The sequence below is a fragment of the Aquarana catesbeiana genome, linkage group LG12 (assembly GCF_042186555.1).
Source record: "Aquarana catesbeiana isolate 2022-GZ linkage group LG12, ASM4218655v1, whole genome shotgun sequence".
NCBI lineage: Eukaryota > Metazoa > Chordata > Amphibia > Anura > Ranidae > Aquarana > Aquarana catesbeiana.
The window spans coordinates 163,851,505-163,873,692 of record NC_133335.1 but is presented as its reverse complement, the minus strand read 5'-3'; the positions used below and the strand labels follow the sequence as shown (position 1 = coordinate 163,873,692).

The following is a 22,188-nucleotide window of genomic DNA, read 5'->3' as shown; positions in this document are numbered from 1 at the left end:
TTTCTTCTGGTGACTCGACCATGCAGCCCATCTTTCTTCAAGTGCCTCCTTATTGTGCATCTTGGAACAGCCACACCACATGTTTTCAGAGAGTCCTGTATTTCACCTGAAGTTATTTGTGGGTTTTTCTTTGCATCCTGAACAATTTTCCTGGCAGTTGTGGCTAATATTTTAGTTGATCTACCTGACTGTGGTTTGGTTTCAACAGAACCCCTCATTTTCCACTTATTGATTAGAGTTTGAACACTGCTGATTGGCAATCTCAATTCCTTGGATATCTTTTTATATCCCTTTCCTGTTTTATACAGTTCAACTACCTTTTCCCGCAGATCCTCTGACAATTCTTTTGCTTTCTCCATGACTCAGAATCCAGAAATGTCAATGCAGCACTGGATGAAAGATGCAAGGTTTTGTTAGGAGTCCAGAAACCCACTGACCTTTTATACACACACACACACACTAATTACAAGCAAACAGATCAAAGGGGAGGATGGTTACCTTTTAATAGCCATTCATTTTGTGTCAACTTGTGTGCATATTATCAGGCCAAAATCACCAGGGTATGTAAAGTTTTGATCAGGGTCATTTGGATAGTTTCTGTTTCTGATTTAAAAAGAGTAAATACAGTTGATTGATAATAAATGGCTTCAGTTAAACACTAACCATGATTGAAAGAAATGCAAATAGATAGAATGGGGTGATGGCGCTCCCTATATTGGATATAGTGGACGTGAATAAGTGTAAGAGGGAAAAATGAAGAACCAATGTACTGGCTCTACAGTGGGGGTGCCCCACCCAAATGTAGGTTATATGTATAAACAAATACACTACTACATATACAATCTCCTCTCAGTGTGTAGTTATTATAAATATGCTAGTGATATGTGTGGATGATAACGTCCAAAGTTATTCACTTGGCATGTGTTGAAATATATCATAAGTAATATCCATATAAAGTACCAAAAATAACTTACAGAAGTGTAAAATCATCAGTGTACAGTGCAATAATTAGTGGTATACCTCGGTAGCTACAGCTAAACTATAATAACATCATAAATAATAGTGAAGATAGTAGTATACCCATAAATCACCATATATTTAAAGAACTAATGTGATAAATGATATACTGCAACCAAGTTGTAAAGTCCATAAGCATTGTGACTAAACAAAAATATTAAATGTTCATATAGCAGTCCATAATTTATACATAAAGGTGTCTTCAAAACGGTGAAAGAGGATTTTCAAAAACGTGATTTGAGTGCTCTTAGTATCCTTGGTGACTTAGTGCTCCCCCTCAAGGGTCCCCACTCACCAGATCCAATCACCCCAAGGGGGCAATGCACATACAGATATGGCCTCTGCGGTCTCCTTATCAGCGTGATCGATGGAGCTCCAAGGGTGATCCTCAGCATTCATAAAAAAGTAGAGCTTGCTCTTGACTAGAATATCAATGCATCTGGGCTTTGGCCAGCTGCTCTTTCAGTGCTAGCCCAAACCACTGGAAGGCTGAATGTAGGGCAGAAAATCCTTCAGGAGTGGAAGCAGAGGAACAATGTGATTCTTCTTTCTGCTTATTTTCTCTTCTCAGAGGAAGAATACACAGCCATAGAAAAGACATAGGATATTTTCCTAACTCATGGTCATAGACTGTGGGATGAAAGAAAACACAGAGGCGGGTCTGTGTTTTTCTTTCATCCCAAGTTTATATTTGGGTGGGGCACCCCCCACTGTAGAGCCAGTACATTGGCTCTTAATTTTTCCCTCTTACACTTATTCAAGTCCACTATAACCAATATAGGGAGCGCCATCACCCCATTCTATCTATATGCTTATCTTTGAAGTACCCCTTCTTTAGGGGGGCAGCATACCTATCTATTGTCTTAAGCGCAGTCATCATACTATATATGATTGAAAGAAATGTTTCTGTGTTATTCATATTCTCTGAAAAATTGCCAAGAAATCATAAATTCTGCCAGGGTATGTAAACTTATGAGCACAACTCTATGTTGCCTTTCAGAAGAAAAAAAGGGCTTTGTACCTCAATTTGAAGTAATTAGCATTATCCCTTTACCATGGCTTGCAGCCTTCTGGGTTGTCTTGACATCCTTCTATGTTGTTGAAGAAGCAGTCTCCAAATTCCACAAGAGGTATTTTATCCCTCTCCTGTCTCTCAAGAGCTCCTAGTGGTGGCCTAGTGCTGGCCATGGATTGCACAGCAATATGTACAGAAATTTGGAGGCTACAGGCCAAGGTGGAGGGGAAGGGCACTGATTTCTTCAAATAAGGCACAGCGTTACATTTATTTTTTCCTATACAGGAAAAAGATCAATACCATACTGAAAAGAACACTAATGTGTAATAAGTGATTGGAAAGTACAATATTCAGCTAATAATGTCCATTTAAACTATTTATAATATAGCTTTGTAAGCAACCAGACATGATCTGCTGATGTTCAGTGTGGTTAGGCACTACAACTAGTCTACAACTCGTTGCTAAGAATTATTATTCTTTATTGCATCTTTTACTATGCTATGCAGTATATGAATGGTTGCTTAATTACAGCATGGTGATGTCTTGAATCAGAGCCCAAAATCTTTCATAAGCAGAACTTAGTATATTACTACTGGTGCCTTTTCACCATGTCTCTGTTAGCTATGTAATATTAAATCTGAGGAATGCCGGGCCTCTTTTATCACCAGCTCTCTCTGTCTCCTCCCAAGGACTCCCAGGATCCTGACAACAGGCAGAGCAATGCAAGGGGCCCTCACTTAATTGAGTCACTTCTGTGCATGCCACCTCCAAAGTGCTGACACCAACATGGGCGGCAGGGACCACATGGATCTTATTGGCTGCCCTCTGGCGCAATAGCAGACAGCGAAATATCTTCCGGAACCCCTTTCGGAAGTGCTTAGAGACCAAAGCATACACCACTGGATTAACACAAGAATTTGCATAAGACACCAGATGTGACAGAATACGAAGGGCATATGTAAAATTATTAAGGGGGAAGTATCCAAACCAGACACAAAGAATGACCAAGTGGTGGGGAAGCCAACAAAGGCAGAATAACACAGCAACAATGATGATCATGCGAGTCACTCTTCTCTTTGCCCTCTTGGATTCTGACATATCTTCAATAGGGTCTACAGATGTCCAAAGGTATCGTATAGTACGGGCATAGGTGAGACTGAGAATCAGCACAGGAATGACATAGCTGAAGACAAAAGTACAAAGGTCCATGGTCTTGCGATGTGAGATTTGCCAAACTGGGTGGCATACAGTTAGATTAGACAGCTGAAACTCTTGGTAGTAGCTGAGATAAGGTCCAGAAAAGATCAATGACAAGCTCCAGATTAGAGTGATAGCCATCAGGGCATTCTTGGGAGTGCGCAATTCCCGGGAACGCAATGGATAACGTATTGCAAGATACCTGAAAAGACAGTAATGAATAATTCAGTGGTCAATATTTACATAACCTTTCTTTCTATATAGGTAATAATATAGTAATTTTGTATTACTTTAATAGATCATCTGATGCATATATTTTCTATGTTCAATGGCCCCAGTACAGCACTGAGAAAATCCCTCAATTACCACAACACAATATATGCCTATAATATGTTTATCTGCAATATTACAACTGGAATGTGTCTGGTTAACATATTTTCTCTGGTTTTTAAACGAAATGATCTCTTATAGGGCGTACACACGGTCGGACTTTGTTCGGACATTCCGACAAAATCCTAGGATTTTTTCCGACGGATGTTGGCTCAAACTTATTTTGTCTACACACGGTCGCACAAAGTTGTCGGAATTTCCGATCGCCAACCACGCGGTCACATACACCACGTACGACGAGACTAGAAAAGGCCGGTTCAGAACCAAGCGCGGCACCCTTTGGGCTCCTTTTGCTAATCTCGTGTTAGTAAAAGTTTGGTGAGAGACGATTCGCGCTTTTTCAGACTCGTGGCTTTCAGATCGTTTTCTGCCATTCAGTTTGTGCTTGTGGGTTTGTATCTGCTCTTCAGTGCGTGCAAGCAAGTTCCGTGTGACTTAGTCATTGTATTCTTGTTCGTTCGTTACTGTTTTTCAGATCGCTCTTCACAGGCCTTGCTGTTCTTCAGTGCGTTCTGTTACTTCGTTCTGAGCAGCCGACCGTTTTCTAGCCATGTTTCGTATGCGTACTCCTCGTAGAGTTCGTGCTGTGCGGGGGCTTGGTGTTGGGGTCCTAACCTTGACACAAGTCCAGTCCATGAACAGGGTGGGGAGGAGTTCATGGACCAAGAATTGGTTGCTTCAGCGTGACCAGTTCTCTCATATGCCTTTGCTCTGTGAGATCCGTGAGAATAATCCTGATGATTTCAGGAACTTTCTCCGGATGACGGACCCCGTGTTTCACCGTTTGTTGGCTTCGCTGACCCCCTATATCAGCAGGCAGGATACCTGCATGAGGCTCAGCCATCACTCCGGAGCAGAGGTTGGTCGCTACCCTGCGGTATTTGGCCACAGGGAGAAGCCTGCAGGACTTGAAGTTCTCGACAGGCATCTCCCCCCAGGCTCTGGGGATCATTATCCCAGAGACCTGTTCTGCCATCATCCAGGTCCTGCAGAAGGAATATATGAAGGTAAGATTTTTATCCTTTAATATCACATTTTATTGTATTGAATGTTTGCTAATATATTGTATTTCTTTCCTCATTCCCTAATTACCATGATTGTAATATGCTGTGAATGTCCCCTTTGTTCTCATGCATGCTGGAGTTTTATGTAATTATTATTTTAGGTCCTTCATACATATTTGCCCTTCACTAACCTCCCCAGCATGGTGTCTCCTGGCCCTATATTCACCTCATGTAGTCACTTAACAATGTATTTTATCAGCTCCATAGTAGTGCTTTACCCCAAACACCCCCTAAAATGTTTGGAAATGTTATTTTTGTTTTAAATTCAGGCAGAGTGCCAGAGGTTTTTTTTGTGGTGTCCCCAAATAATTTTTAGTAACCCTCCCTCCCCCAACTGCTAAGTCAGCTGATCCCAATTCTCTATCCTCAATCATCTATCTGCTGACTTTGCCAAACCCATACACACTATACCCATCTCTTTAGTGCTCAGATGTATGGATGAATTCCCCAAAGCATGTAGTGCAAGGGCCTGCCTGTATACTTTCCAATGGTATTGTTTAAAGTTTTTGTATCCTATTATTATCTTGATAGGTAATAGCAGAATGTCCAAATGTCCTCAAATGTGTACAATGTGTATTTATATCTTTGTATTATGACACTTCTTACCTGTCCAGTGGTCTGCCAATAGTGTAACTAAGGAGGGTCTGTTCAAAGTAATACCCATTATTTAGGCATTCATCTCTCAATGAAGTGAAGAGGGTTACCTGTCCAAGATTTCCACACACCCTCTATAATGTTAGAAATGGCCCATGAGAGGGGTGGGTGGGGGGGGGGGGAAATATGATAGGTGTACCTTATACTTTGGCCTTGTTAAATTCCCCTTAGTAAATGCTATTTGGAGGTTGTCCCATAATGTTTGTGTATAATCTGCTTGCCATGTTTCAGAGTAAAAATAGTAATGTTTATTGTTTTTTCCTCAACAGTTTCCTTCCACGCCACAGGAATGGCAGACTGTGGCCTCCCACTTTGCCGAGCGGTGGGACTTTCCTAACTGCGGAGGGGCAATTGATGGGGAAACACGTCCACATCGTCCCACCACCCAACTCGGGGTCATACTATTATAATTACAAGGGGTTTAATAGTATAGTGATGTTGGCGGTGGTGTCGGCTAATTACGACTTCTTGTATGTGGACGTGGGGAAGAATGGCCGGATGTCCGATGGTGGAGTCATCGCCCAGACGGAGTTCTACAGGCGTCTCCAGAATGGCAGCTTGGACTTGCCAGCTCCAGAGGACAATGTGGAAGGACTCCCATTTGTGTTCGTTGCTGATGAAGCGTTTGCGCTGGGGGACCACCTGATGCGGCCATTCCCAATGAGGACCCTCACCCCGGAACAGAGGGTTTTTAATTACCAGCTGGCCAGAGCCCGAAGAGTGGTGGAGAACACATTTGGAATCCTGGCCAGCCGGTTCTGACTATTTCTGACACCCATCCATATGGCGGAGTATAAACCGAACCATATTATGCTGGCGTGCTGTGTTCTCCATAACTTTTTAAGGAAACATTCGGCCAACTATGCTGGCTCAATTGGGCCTGAGGCCAGAATCCTACATCAAACCACACTGACGGCGCTTGAAAGTGGCCGTCCTGGCTTGCCCTCCCTGAGTGCCCGTGATGTCCGGTTACGCTACCTGGAGTTCTTTGCGGGTAGGGGGGCTATCAATATGCCAGACAATCTGTGAAGCCTTTTTATAATAAAAAAAAAAAAAAAAGAAATTCTTGGTGGACATTTACTGCTTGTGTTTGTTTTAGCTGACCCTGACAGAAATGTGTTGAGTCCAGAAAATGTCGTGATTGTGTAACCTTATACAAAGCACTGTTGGCTGTTATTTCCTAAATGCAAAAACACATTTCACTACAAGTGCAACTGCACTGAAACTGCACTTGTACTGCAAAGAGGATTTGCCCTTAGGAAATAACCCCCATTTTTGCTGAAAACAGCAATTAAATCACCCCAAAAGTGTTGTATTGTAGTGTTGAGACAATAATCCACACATTCTTGAGTAAGCAACTTTTTTATACCTGCACAATCACATGTGCATTTACCAAAGGTTTTTAAAACAAACCAACATGTTTGTTGTATAACAATTTTTGCAGTAGCATTATCAAAAATCGAAATGTCCATTTCAGGTAAAACAGGCCTGTGTAAAACCAACAAGAAAGACAAAAAACTTGAACTTACAAAGTTCACATTAGGTAAAACCTGAAGGCTATATCAGACATCAGTATTTAGGAACTGGGTTTGATATAGCGTTCAGATGGGGGAAAATCACCCCTGGAAAAGCCAAATTTGGAAGATGCACACCAATTTACGAATGTCAACATGTGCTATCTGCCATCAGGGGGGATCAAGGGACGTGTTTTGGGGGGAGCAAGCCCTTCCTCAACGCTACTTAATAATTGAGGAAGGGGTTGCACCCCCAAAACGCGTCCATTTATCTCCCGTGATGGCAGATAGCACATGTTGACACGCTGTGTGCATCCTCCAAATTTGGCTTTTCAAAACATTGCAAAAAGTTTTAAAAGATTGGACCACAATCCAAAAAGTGATTTTGTGGGGTTTTAAATTTGCCCCAAAACATCAATGATGTTATTATTTTTTTTAATCACATCATTGATTTTTTGCTGTATGTTTTGCAGTTCTACATTACACCCCATGATCTCCCCGATCAGGATCTGGGCACTTTCTGATGTGAAACGTTCTGGATCCCTCACATCACGATCACCTAAAAAGAGAGAAACAAAACAAAAACAGGTATCAAAAATCTGCCACCATCCATCTCTTTTACCTGAGCCTGTGGTCGCAGACACTCACCTGTTGTGGTGCCAATCTCCACCACATCTTCTTCCTTCTGCTCTTCTTGGGTTGGTGTTAGTTCCCCTTCTTCCAGAGGTGGGGGGTCTGTGGTCTCCTCGGATGAGGGGTGTCCTCTGAGTCTTTTCTCCCCTATGTAAAACAAAAATGGTATAATTAGCACACAGATATTTGTCTATTTTAGCAGAGTTCCAAGATGTATTTTTTTTTAATGCCCTTTGTCAAGCTGCAATACTTTACCTGTTTTGGTACAAGCTTCACAGATGTAGCCCCCCCTATAGTATACACTGGAGCACCTGTGTGGCCCCCTAATAAAAATGGTGTTCTGGGGTCCCACACTAGTGCTCCAGTGTCCAGATGTGAAAACAGCTGCTCAGTGTCCTCTCCTTACACAGAATCTAGTTTGCATTTCATTCTGGTAACAAACCCATCTACACAAACAAATATTTGGCATCCAAGTAGGCCCAAAAAAAATGTGGGAAAATGCATATGGCCTAAACAATGGTGTTTTAGAGGCCAAAAGAAAAATGTTTGATACGAACGAATAATGGGCCCATGAACATTAAACGTACAATTAATAAAAGCATGGAGCAGCACGAACGGAATAAAGACAGAAAGAATAGGAACACAGCACAACTACTTACTTTTTTGCAGCACTCTCCGGATCTTTCGGTACTGCTCTGGCTCTCTCAATTTCAGGTCCGACCACCGCTTCCTGAGCTGATCTTTCGATCGTCGTACCCCGAAATTCTTCTGCAGACTTTTGATCACTTTGGCCATGATCTTGGCCTTTCTGATATTGGGGTTGGGGTAAGGCCCATACTTTCCGTCATAGTCGGACTTCTTCATGATGTCGACCATCTCCAACATCTCCCCAAAGGACATATTTGTGGCCTTAAAACGTCTCCTTCTGGATCGGGACATGTCCGGATCCGGGCTTTCCTCCTCCTCCTCCTCGTTCCTGCAATTATCACGCACCTGCTGTGACTCCGCCATGTGCTCTTCCCCCACTGCGCCGAACGAAAAGGGGCGGGGAATAGACTAGAAAGAACGTCAGGGGCGGGCGGAGTTACATGCATGCGCAGTGTGTATAAAGCATAACACGCGTGCGTATTACGTACGATCTGTGAGAGGAGGAAGGAGCATTGGACGTGCCGATCGTAAGAACGAAGGTAAGAGACAAACTTGTGCCTATACTGCTTCTACATTGAAGCCTATATTGTAACAAGATTAGGAGAGTTTTGTCTGACATTAGGCTTTGTCTTGTGTTGTGTCTTGCAGTGAACATGGATATGCTACTGAAAGACAATGACTTCATGTCAGTATTCCTAGATATGTTAAGGGAGCTGCCCTGTCTGTGGGAGATTTAACACCCCCATTTCAAGAACCAAGCAAAGGGGAAGGCAGCACTGGAGCAATAAAGTGAAATTGTGAAGCAGGTGATCCCCATGGCAGACATCACCTATTTAAAGATCTTAATTGGTGGCCTGAGGAGTACATATCTAAGGGAGCGCAAGAAAGTCCTGGATTCACAGAGATCCGGAGCAGCAGATGACATCTATGTCCCCAGGATGTTGTACTACGACATGCTGCATTTTCTGGCAGGCCAGACTGAACCCAGGCCAGCACTCTCCAGTCTTCCTTCCACGCTTCCTTCCCCCCCGGCTGAGGCTTCTGATGCCCAACCTGGGCCTTCCAGGCCACATGTGGAGGAGCCCAGATTGAGCCAGGTATAGCATTCCTCAAAATATTTCTGCTTGTCCAATCAATGATGTTAACTAGATGTTAGTTGGGAGTACTAATTTAGGATTGTGATTGATGAAGCAAAAACTAAAACCATGTCCATTTTTCATACACAGGAAAGTCTCAGCCAGGAGGTGGCCGGGCCAAGCCGGCTGGCTGATCTGCAGGTCCCTCCACCCCCCCTGGAAAGAGAAAGTGGCAGTAGGAGGAGTGCCCTAGAGGAGGCTACCAGAGGACTCTTTTGGAGGGCTACAGAGGTCCTGGGAGCACGACAGACCGTGGAGGAGGACATTGCTGCCATCATTGCCTCTAAAATGCAGAGGATGGAGGAGGGCCAACAAGTCATGTGTGAGGCGCTCATATCGGAGGCTCTTAAGAAAGGTATGAGGGGTCAAATTACACCTCAGACACACCTTTGCGATGGTCCTCCTCCTCCTCCTGCAGGTCCTCGTCCTCCCTCTCCGCCAGGTCCTCCCAGTCCTCCTCCAGCCACATCTCCAACAGCACAGCCACAGCCGGGAAGGAAGCGTGAAAGGAAGACCAGAAAGTGAGAACCCTGGATCCAGTCTGGTCGGCCAAAAAATGCAGCCTCTTGTGGTACCACAGCCTGGGGACACACATGTCATCTGCTGCTTTCCAGATCTCTGCGACTTCTGGACCAGACTGCCCTCCCTTACATATGGACTCCTCAGGCCACCAATTTTGATGTTCAAGAATTGATGTCTGCCCTGGGGGTCCAAGGCTAAGCTAATTTCTCCTGTTGATCCAGTGTTGCCTTCCTCTTTGTTTGGTTCTGATCCCTTAATAAAGGATTTTTGTTTTGAATTATACTCTATGTGTTTTACTTCAAAAATGACAGTTTGTGAGGATTCAGGTACATTTCAAATATACAATGTGAAATGAACAAGGGACACCAACAACAAACAATCTCCTTGAGATTAAATAATAAAAGATATCAATGGTGTTGGGGTAACTTGACACACAAAACACACCCAAAAATATTCTGGAGTAAAAATAAAAATAACATTGAACAAAGATCAGCCTTTGAAAAAATCCAAACATTAAATTAAAAAAAAGGCTTAAAATCCCCCAAAAAATTAGATAAAAAAAATTCAGTCAGATGTGACAACTAATAACAATATATTCAGGGAATCCCAATAAAAATAATAGAATAGAAGAAGAGAGTGCGCTGTATTAAACCATTTTTAACATTGCAGCGTGACGAAAATGCTGTATCCATTGCGAACGCTAAGTTTACCAGAACGAGCTGTTCCGTCTTGGAATTTCTTCTGAGCATGCGTGGCACTTTGTGCGTCGGAACAGGCCACACACAGTCGGAATTGACGCGATCGGATTTTGTTGTCGGAAAATTTTATCTCCTGCTCTCCAACTTTGTGTGTCGGAAAATCCGATGGAAAATGTCCGATGGAGCCCACACACGGTCGGAATTTCTGACAACACGCTCTGATCGGACATTTTCAATCGGAAAAACTGACCAGGGGTTGCTGTTGGAGTAACAAGAGCCAAGCATTTAAACCAAAGGATTAGGCAGGGATGTAGTCAAAAACACAGCCAAGGTCAGATCAGGTGGAGTTCCAACGAGGTAAGATCAAAGAAATCAACAGGTTTAGAGATATCACCAAAGGAAGGTAACTTGGTTTAGGCAGACGGAGAACAGAAAGGAACCAGGAGTCAAACTAACAAGGAAACAGAGACACAAATACAGGAACAGGAACTTGGTGATGACTGGGGAGTTAGGTACACACTGAGGACAGGATAATAAGAAATGGGAACAGGATAATGGAAATCAGGATCAGGCCAGTGCATACTCTAGCAACAACAGGCAACTAGACTATATGCGCTGGTGTCCTTTTAAACAAGTACTGGGCAATCGGAAGGTATGCCCTTAGCCAAACCAGTGTATGTGCACAGCCTATCTGAACATAATAAATAGGGCAGGCACACTTGCACCACTAGGTCCTCTGGAAAAGTTTCTATATCCTGTATCAGCTTTGTGTCATCAGCATACACTGAGATTGAGCAATTTGTTAGAAAAATTCTATATAGTTTATGAACACATCAAACAAAATTGGTCCCAGGACAGAACCCTGGGGTACAATATTTAAAAAGAAGAATGACCAAATCTGTTTTGACCATACATCTTTTGTGGGTCACAGAAATGCACTTGTGCTTTCCTGTAGGGATGAGCTCAATGTTCGGGTCGAACATAAGTTCGACTCGAACATCGGGTGTTCGCCCGTTCGCCGAACAGCAAACATTATGGGGCGTTCGCGGAAAATTTGAGTGCCACGGATTGCCTCATAATGCACTGTGAGATCGCAGTGCATTGCTGTATGATGATTGGCCAAAGCATGCACCTGACCTGCATGCTTTGGCCAATCACAGCGCCCTCTGCTAAGAGAGCCATAATTGGCCAAGACAGGGTGCATTTGGCCAATCATGGCTCAGGGGGACTAAGTCCACGCCCCATACTATATAAGGCTGCATACAGAGTGGCCGTGTGCAGTGTTGTTGGCATGGACAGAGAGGTACCCTGAGTTAGATTAAGCAGGCAGGTTATTCAGTTAGTGTATATAGTATACATATATATACTCGAGTATAAGCCAACCCAAATATAAGCCAAGGCACCTAATTTTATCACAAAAAACTGGGAAGACGTATTGACTCGAGTATAAGCCTAGGGTGAGAAATGCAGCAGCTACTGTAAGTGGAAAAGAGGGTCAACAATGCCCATCTGCAGCCTCACTGTGCCCATTTGCAGCCTCACTGTGCCATCTTCATGCCCCACTGTGCCATCTGCATGCCCCACTGTGCCATCTGCATGCCCCACTGTGCCATCTGCATGCCTCACTGTGTCCATCTGCAGCCTCATGTGCCTGATCTCCAGAACACCGGTGCTGTGACATGCAGTCTAGTCGGCGGCTGTGCAGTGTAACTAAGCCCCGCCTCCTCCTCGTCCGTGAGGGAACACTGATTCAGTTTCCCAGCAGTGAGTCAGTGTTCCACCTATCATGGACGAGGAGAAGGCGGGGCTTTGTTACACTGCATGGCCACCGACTAGACTCCATGTCACAGCGCCGAGAGATCAGGAGGTGCATGAGGCTGCAGATGAGCACAGTGAGGCAGGGAGACTTGAGTATAAGTCAAAGGGGCTTTTTCAGCACAAAATAATGTGCTGAAAAGCTCGGCTTATACTCGAGTGTGTGTGTATATATATATATATATATATATATATATATATATATATATATATATATATATATATATATATATATATATATATATATATATATATATATATATATATATATTCTCACAAAAGTGAGTACACCCCTCACATTTTTGTAAATATTTTATTCTATCTTTTCATGTGACAACACTGAAGAAATTACACTTTGCTACAATATAAATTAGCGTACATCTCCTTTAACATTGTAAATTTGCTGTCCCCTTAAAATAACTCTACACACAGCCATTAATGTCTAAACCGCTGGCAACAAAAGTGAGTAAAAAATGTCCAAACTGGGCCCAAAATGTCAATATTTTGTGTGGCCACCATTATTTTCCAGCACTGCCTTAACCCTCTTGGCCATGGAGTTCACTAGAGCTTCACAGGTTGCCACTGGAGTCCTCTTCCACTCCTCCATGATGACATTACGGAGCTGGTGGGTGTTAGAGACCTTGTGCTCCTCCACCTTCTGTTTGAGAGTGCCCCACAGATGTTCAATAGGGTTTAGGTCTTGAGACATGATTGGCCGGTCCATCACCTTTACCCTCAGCTTCTTTAGCAAGGCAGTGGTTGTCTTGAAGGTGTGTTTGGGGTTGTTATGTTGAAACACTGTCCTGCAACCCAGTCTCCGAAGGGAAGGGATCATGCTCTGCTTCAGTATGTCACAGTACATGTTGGCATTCATGGTTTCCTCAATGAACTGTAGCTCCCCAGTGCCAGCAGCACTCATGCAGCCCCAGACCATGACACTCCCACCACCATGCTTGACTGTAGGCAAGACAAACTTGTCTTTGTACTCCTCACCTGTTTGCCGCCACACACGCTTGACACCATCATGACTGAGTAATTGTCATTCAAAGTGTGAGAGCGCTGAAAGCTGAAAATTGGTCTGGTCACGAGGGGGGTTTAAGTGCCCAGTTGTCAAGTGGTTAATGTAGACATAGCACACCATATTGACAGAAAAACACAGAATTGTTGACATTTTCGCAGATTTATTAAAAAAGAAAAACTGAAATATTACATGGTCCTAAGTATTCAGACCCTTTGCTGTGACACTCATATATTTAACTCAGGTGCTGTCCATTTCTTCTGATCATCCTTGAGATGGTTCTACACCTTCATTTGAGTCCAGCTGTGTTTGATTATACTGATTGGACTTGATTAGGAAAGCCACACACCTGTCTATATAAGACCTTACATGTCACAGTGCATGTCAGAGCAAATGAGAATCATGAGGTCAAAGCAACTGCCTGAGGAGCTCAGAGACAGAATTGTGGCAAGGCACAGATCTGGCCAAGGTTACAAAAAAATTCTGCTGCACTTAAGGTTCCTAAGAGCACAGTGGCCTCCATAATCCTTAAATGGAAGACGTTTGGGATGACCAGAACCCTTCCTAGAGCTGGTCATCCGGCCAAACTGAGCTATCGGGGGAGAAGAGCCTTGGTGAGAGCGGTAAAGAAGAACCCAAAGATCACTGTGGCTGAGCTCCAGAGATGCAGTCGGGAGATGGTAGAAAGTTGTAGAAAGTCAACCATCACTGCAGCCCTCCACCAGTCGGGGCTTTATGGCAGAGTGGCCCGACGGAAGCCTCTCCTCACTGCAAGACACATGAAAGCCCGCATGGAGTTTGCTAAAAAAAACACCTGAAGTACTCCAAGATGGTGAAAAGTAAGATTCTCTGGTCTGATTAGACCAAGATAGAACTTTTTGGCCTTAATTTTAAGCGGTAAGGGTGCAGAAAACCAGGCAGAGCTCATCACCTGTCCAATACAGTCCCAACAATAAAGCATGGTGGCGGCAGCATCATGCTGTGGGGGTGTTTTTCAGCTGCAGGGACAGGACGACTGGTTGCAATTGACGGAAATATGAATGCGGCAAGTACAGGGATATCCTGGACGAAAACCTTCTCCAGAGTGCTCAGGACCTCAGGCTGGGCCAAAGGTTTACCTTCCAACAAGACAATGACCCTAAGCACACAGCTAAAATAATGAAGGAGTGGCTTCACAACAACTCTGTGATTGTTCTTGAATGGCCCAGCCAGAGTCCTGACTTAAATCCAATTGAGCATCTCTGGAGAGACCTAAAAATGGCTGTCCACCAACGTTTACCATCCAACCTGACAGAACTGGAGAAGATCTGCAAGGAGGAATGGCAGAGGATCCCCAAATCCAGGTGTAAAAAACTTGTTGCATCTTTCACAAAAACACTCATGGCTGTATTAGATCAAAAGGGTGCTTCTTCTAAATACTGAGCAAAGGGTATGAATACTTAGGACCATGTGATATTTCAGTTTTTCTTTTTTAACCACTTGACCACTGGGCACTTAAACCCCCTTCCTAACCAGACCAATTTTCAGCTTTCGGTGCTCTCACATTTTGAATGACAATTACTCAGTCATACAACACTGTGCCCATATGAAATTTTTGTCCTTTTTTTCACACAAATAGAGCTTTCTTTTGGTGGTATTTATTCACCGTTGGGTTTTTTATTTTTTGCGCTATAAAAGAAAAAAGACTGAAAATTTGGTAAAAAAATGAATTTTTCTTTGTTTCTGTTATAAAATTTAGCAAATTATTAATTTTTCTTCGTAAATTTTGGCCAAAATTTATACTGCTACATATATTTGGTAAAAATAAGTACAACTTGGTGTATATTATTTGGTCTTTGTGAATGTTAGAGAGTCCAAAAGCTATGGTGCCAATATCTGAAAATTGATCACACCTGAAGTACTGACGGCCTATCTAATTTCTTGAGACCCTAACATGCCAGAAAAGTACAAATACCCCCCAAATGACCCCTTTTTGGAAAGAAGACATTCCAAGGTATTTGAAAAGATGCATGGTGAGTTTTTTTGAAATTTGTCATTTTTTCCCACAATTCTTTGCAAAATCAAGATTTTTTTTTTCTTTTTTTTTTTCCCACAAAATTGTCATATTAGAAGGTTATTTCTCACACACAGAATATGCATACCACAAATAACACTCCAAAACACATTCTGCTATTACTCCCGAGTATGGCGATACCACATGTGTGAGACTTTTACACAGCGTGGCCACATACAGAGGCCCAACATGCAGGGAGCACCTCCAGGTGTTCTGGAGCACCCAGGCCAATTCTTATATTTCTCTCCTACATGTAAAAATAATCATTTATTTGCTAGAAAATTACATAGAACCCCAAAACATTATGTATTTTTTTTTAGCAAAGACCCTAGAGAATACAATGGCGTTGTTGCAGCTTTTTATCTCGCACGGTATTTGCGCAGCAATTTTTCTAACGCTTTTTAAAAAAAAAAAAAAAAGTGTGTTGCTTAAAAAAAAAAAACTGTAAAGTTAGCCCAATCTTTTTGCATAATGTGAAAGATGAAGTTACGCCGAGTAAATAGATACCTAACATGTCACCCTTCAAAATTCCATAGTTTTACTGGTTACATGTTTTGAGTTACAGAGGAGGTCTAGGGCCAAAATTATTGCTCTCGCTCCAACGTTCACAGTGATACCTCACAAGTGTGGTTTGAACACCGTTTTCAAATGTGGGCGGGACTTACGTATGTGTTCACTTCTGCATGCGAGCACACGGACAGGGGCAGGGTATATTGCAGGGTATATTGCAGAGTATGCAAAAATGTGGGGATGGGAGAAGAGGGGACAAGGCAAGTTCTGTGTAAACAGTGGTTCAGTCAATGGACTGATCAATGTCTGATCACGCACCAAATGTGGTGTTATTGCTGTAACCAGTAAACCTATACATTAATACGAGGAATGAGGGAAAGGAAGGGGAGGGGGATTCTCGATATAGAGGATATCGAGTGGGAAAGCGCTTACTTCAGCAATGAGTGTTCAGAGAGTAGTATCATAAAATTACCAATTTATTAAATAGTATTAAAATCAACAGAGCATGTGGAGGCAATCAAGAGGATGATGCATACAATGTGGGTATTGCAAAGGACATCAGAGATGCAGGGTATATTGCAGGGTATATTGCTGGGTATATTGCTGGGTATATTGCAGGGTATATTGCAGAGTATATTGCAGAGTATTGCAGGGTATATTGCAGGGATGGCTGAGCATGGAGGGATGGATGGATGTGACTGCAATTGTCACTGAGCAGTGCTGTGGGCACTAGACATCCAGCCCACAGCGGTGCTCCCATCCGATCCCTCCCCCTCTCACCTCGCACTGTACCGATCGGTACACAGAGGGGAGGGAGGAACTGGCATCATGACATGACGCCGGTTTGCTTACATGTGATCGCTCCGTCATTTGACGGAGCAATCATATGGTAAACGGCAGTGATCAGCGTCCGTTTACCGTGATCCATGATGCGCTGGGTCCTCTGGACCCGGCGGTAATGGAAGTTCTCGGGTGCGCGCCCCAGGGGGCGCGTGAGAGCAGGATTCTGGGATGACGTCCAGCCTTCTTTCGGCTATGGCCCGGTCGGCAAGTGGTTAATAAATCTGCAAAAATGTCAACAATTCTGTGTTTTTCTGTCAATATGGGGTGCTGTGTGTACATTAATAAGGAAAAAAATGAACTTGATTGAAATGAATGATTTTAGCAAATGGCTGCAATATAACAAAGAGTGAAAAATTTAAGGGGGTCTGAATACTTTCCGTCCCCACTGTGTGTATGTATATATATATATATATATATATATATATATATATATATATATATATACACTCTGCATCCACTGTAGCCTATATCTACAGTGCATTTGGTGGTGTACAGTTTCTAATACAGTGCAGGCGGTGTACGCAGTATCTAATACAGTGTGTACAGTTTCTACAACACTTCTGGTGGTGTACATAGTATATAATACAGTGCAGCCATTGTAAAGTTGCTAATACAGTGCTGGTGGTGTACACAGTATCTAAAACAGAGAGAAAAGATTCGACATTATAGAGACAATAGCAAGAAAGGTGGAATGTGTCTAACCTAACTCTATTAGTCCAAGATTATTCGACATAGAGAGAGGATTCAACATGAAGATTCAACGAAGCATTATGGTCAAATGCTCCGCCCATAGGCTATAGAAGAATTCTAATGTTGGTTGACTTGTAATAATAATTAATAAATATAATTATCACTAGTGTCATACAACATTAGAATTCCACTATAGCTTGTAGGCGGAACGTTCGACCGGAAATGTACGATTGCGACATTGTACAGTTTAGCTGCTCCGTCGAATCTTCTTAGAACATTCGACAGACACCATAAGCCTTCAATGACAGATTCGACCTTAATTATTTCAGATTTTTGGACGAATGCATTTTTTAACTAAACAAAATAAATAAAAACGAATTTCGGGAGTAACTAAATAAATTTATTTTTTGGAAGAAAACGAAATTCCGAAACGAAATATTTCAGTGTGCACATGTCTACACAGTATCTAATATAGTGTGTACAGTTTCTACTACACTTCTGGTGGTGTACACAGTATACAATACAGTGCAGCCGTTGTACAGTTGCTAATACACTTCAGGCAGTGTACACATTATCTAATATAGTGTGTGCAGTGTCTACTACACTTCTGGTGGTGTACACAGTATACAATACAGTGCAGCCGTTGTACAGTTGCTAATACAGTGCAGGAGGTGTACACAGTATCTAATACAGTGTGTACAGTTTCTACTACAATTCTGGTGGTGTACGTAGTATACAATACAGTGCAGCCGTTGTACACTTTCTAATACACTTTAGGCGGTTTACACAGTATCTAATACAGTGTGGTGTGGTATTGCAAATCAAAAAATACATCAAGTCTGGAAGGCCACCAAGGAGAGGCAGAGGCTCACAGGCCACTAAAAGAGGGCAAGCAGCCTCTGTGTTTACAGTCAACAGTGGTGGTCCTGGACATGGTGCATCCTTTGCAGGTGGCTGTGGGGCATGCTTGTCCTTTTTTGCTGCTGCTGGACATGTTATTGAGCCACAACATGCAGAAGAGTTGGTGGAGTGGATAACAAAGCCGCCCTCATCCTTTGTCACCCAGGCTCAGAGTAGTTTGCCTTCCAACGCAGCTGCCAAAGCGGCCTATTCCACCGGCTCCTTGTCCACAGTCACTCCTTCTGTAGCCCCACCATCATGCACGGATAAGTCCCCGGAATTATTCGACCACAGTGTCGGTTATATGCTGCTGGAGGATGCGCAGCAATTTGAAGGCTCCGATGTTGGTTCACAGGTTGAGGAAGGGAGTAATGTGAGCCTAGAGAGAGAGAGTGCCACAGAGGACAAGAAACTGCCAGTCATGTTTCCCCAGCTGCAGCATACTGCCAAGTTTGCTCCAGTGACGGGGAGGGAGGGGATGATGAGGTCACTGACTGTACTTGGGTGCCTGAGAGAAAAGAGGAGAAAAGTGAGGAGGAGGCACAATTCCAACGAGGCAGGATGTCCTCTAGGGGGCAGCTTAAGGGCATCCACCCTATTGTCTCACACCGCAGACCTCCGCAGGTGCAGGGTGCTGCTGACTCCCCGCTGACTTTTAAAAGTTCCTTGGTGTGGGCCTTTTTTCGATACGTGTGCAGCAGATCGCACTGTTGCTGTTTGCAACCTATGTCTGAAGCGGATCAAGCATGGCCAGAACAGCAGCCGCTTGGGCACCACATGCTTGACCAGACATATGACGACCTGCCATGCAGTCCGTTGGCAACAGTACTTGAAAGACCCACATCAAAGAAAAAGGCGGACTTCTCCTTGCTCCTCATCTGGGATCTCCAACTCTACTATACCGCCAGTCCTCTCAATAACCTGCACTGGGAGGAATGAAGGTATAGCAATAGGTGTCCCAAGTACTTGTAGCCAGTCTGATATCAGTACACCACCAATTGATTTTAGCAGGCAAACTTTCCTACCCCCAGTTGCTGAACCGTAAAAAGAAATTCGATCCCAGCCATCCACATGCTCAGCGTCTAAATGCTAGCTTGGCCAAATTGCTAGCAATGCAACTTTTCAGCTGGTAGACTCTGCCCCCTTTCGTGAATTTGTGGAATGTGCTGTTCCAAAGTGGCAGGTTCCAAAACGCCATTTCTTTTATGGAAGGCCATTTGTGCTCTCTACTGGCATGGGGATGGCAATGTTTTGTCCTCATTGGACAGGTCAGTCAGCAGTAAGGCTCATATTACTGCTGACTCATGGTCCAGCAGGCATGGACAGGGATGTTACCTTTTCTTCATGGCGCACTGGATAACTTTGCTGGCAGCTGGGAAGAATGCAGGACAGGGTTCAGTGTTGTTGGAACTTGTTCCGCCACCATGCCTCCAAAATGCTAGTGGTGATTCTGCCACAGCTCTCTCCTCCACCCCCTCCTCTTCTTCTTCCTCTATGGACTCTTCTGCAGATTTGTCCTCTGAACCAGCGGTGCTCCGTAAGAGTTCAAGGGGCTATGCAATTAGGCTAAAAGATGCCATGCGATGCTTCAGTTAGTCTGCCTAGGGGACAGGAGCCACACTGGAGCAGAGAATCTGTCTGCTCTGCAGGGGCAGGCTCAGAGGTGGTTGATGCCACACCAGCTTCAGCCAGGAATGGTTATATGCGACAATGGCACAAACCTTCTCTCCGCCCTCCGACAGGGACACTTGACCCATGTTCTATGTTTGGCACACATCCTGAATTTGGTGGTGCAGCAGTTCTTGAGCAGGTACCCAGGCTTACAGGATCTCCTGAGGCAGGCCAGAAAAGTCTGTGGTCATTTCCGCCGGTCATACAATGCCAGTGCTCGACTGGCTGACATTCAAAGGGAATGCAACCTGCCCACCAACCGCCTCATTTGTAACATTCCCACCAGGTGGAACTCAACTTTGGCAATGCTGCAGTGGCTGCACACACAGCAGAGGGCCATCGATGAGTACCTGTGCGAATATGGCACCAGGACAGGGTCTGAGGAGCTTGGCTTCTTTTTCACCACGCCAGTGGCTACTGATCAAGGATGCATGCACTGTCTTGTCACCATTTGACGAGGCCACAAGGATGGTTAGCAGTGACAATGCATGCATCAGTGACACTGTCCCTCTAGTCTTCCTGTTGGAGCACACGCTTTGTGGAATCATAGAGAGGGCACTTGAGGCAGAACAGCGGGAGGAAGAGGAGGACTTCCTTACCTCTCAAGAACCCCTTTATCCAGATAGCATTCCTGCGGGCCCGCCAAACAAACAGGAAGAAGAGAAGGAGGATTGTGCCAGCATGAATGTAGAGGATAACACTCAGCAGCCGTCTTCAAGGGATGGTTTTCAGTCCCCAGAAACCCAAGGAGTTGTACGTGGCTGGGAGGAGGTAGTTACAGATCATGTGATCCTTAGTTACACAGCGGACTTAGAATCGAATGCACTGCAAACTTACTCTGCATGGCCTCCCTGATTCTGCAAAGCCTGCAAAAGGACCCTAGGATTCGTGGTATCAAGGAGAGGAATCATTACTGGCTAGCAACCCTCCTTGATCTACATTACAAGGGTAAGGTTGCAGAACTCATCCTGCCTTCGCAGAGGGAGCAGAGGATGAAACTTCTTCAGGAGGCCTTGAAGAAATGTTTGTGCAACGCATTTCCAGACCCTGGGAGGTTGCAATTTCCTGGTGCTGGACAACGTGTTGCTGAGAATTCGTTCAGTCAGTGGAGGAGCGGTGGAGAAGGTGGCCAGCTGACCGATGTCTTTAAACGATTTTTCAGTCCTCAGCGCCAAGGTCTGATCAGTTCAAGCAACCTTCGCCAGCGTCTGCATTGCATTGTGCAGGAATATCTAGGGGCAAGAGCAGACTTGGAGACCTTTCCAACAGAGCATCCACTGGGTTACTGGGTCTTGAGGATGGACCACTGGCCAGAACTTGCTCAATATGCAATTGAGCTACTGGCCTGTCCTGCATCTGTTCCTGCCCCCAACAAGTAACTGTGAGGGGTTACAGTGTTGTCGCACCACCACCCAAGGCCCAATTTTTCTGGCCCGGTTTAACAGGGACTTGTAATTACAATTTTTGATACAATATTTCACAGCAGGGGCCCCTTCCTGTGCCCAACAAGAGTATCTGTGAAGGCTTATGCCCCGTACACACGGTCGGACTTTGTTCGGACATTCCGACAACAAAATCCTCGGATTTTTTCCGACGGATGTTGGCTCAAACTTGTTTTGCCTACACACGGTCGCACAAAGTTGTCGGAATTTCCGATCGCCAAGAACGCGGTGACGTCAAGCACGTACGACGAGACTAGAAAAGGCCAGTTCAGAACCAAGTGCGGCACCCTTTGGGCTCCTTTTGCTAATCTCGTGTTAGTAAAAGTTTGGTGAGAGACGATTCGCGCTTTTTCAGACTCGTGGCTTTCAGATCGTTTTCTGCCGTTCAGTTTGTGCTTGTGGGTTTGTATCTGCTCTTCAGTGCGTGCAGTCAGTTCGTATTGGAGTTTTCTGTGCGATCTTGTCCGCTCGTTGCTGTTTTTCAGGTCGCTCTTCACAGGCCTTGCTGTTCTTCAGTGCGTTCTGTTACTTCGTTCTGAGCAGCCGACCGTTTTCTAGCCATGTTTCGTATGCGTACTCCTCGTAGAGTTCGTGCTGTGCGGGGGCTTGGTGTTGGGGTCCTGACCTTGACACAAGTCCAGTCCATGAACAGGGTGGGGAGGAGTTCATGGACCAAGAATTGGTTGCTTCAGCGTGACCAGTTCTCTCATATGCCTTTGCTCCGTGAGATCCGTGAGAATAATCCTGATGATTTCAGG

General features: G+C 44.2%; 1 protein-coding gene across 1 annotated transcript in view; it reads right to left on the bottom strand.

The window, feature by feature from the left end:
* Nucleotides 1-732: 732 nt before the first annotated feature.
* The window catches only part of GALR2 (galanin receptor 2), a 68,502-nt gene continuing 47,046 nt past the window's right edge, over nucleotides 733-22,188 (bottom strand). Inside the window, exon 2 of the mRNA XM_073606143.1 lies at nucleotides 733-3,431. Coding sequence (XP_073462244.1) covers nucleotides 2,654-3,431 — 778 coding nt within the window. The 3' untranslated portion in view covers nucleotides 733-2,653. The remainder of the gene's footprint in view (nucleotides 3,432-22,188) is intronic.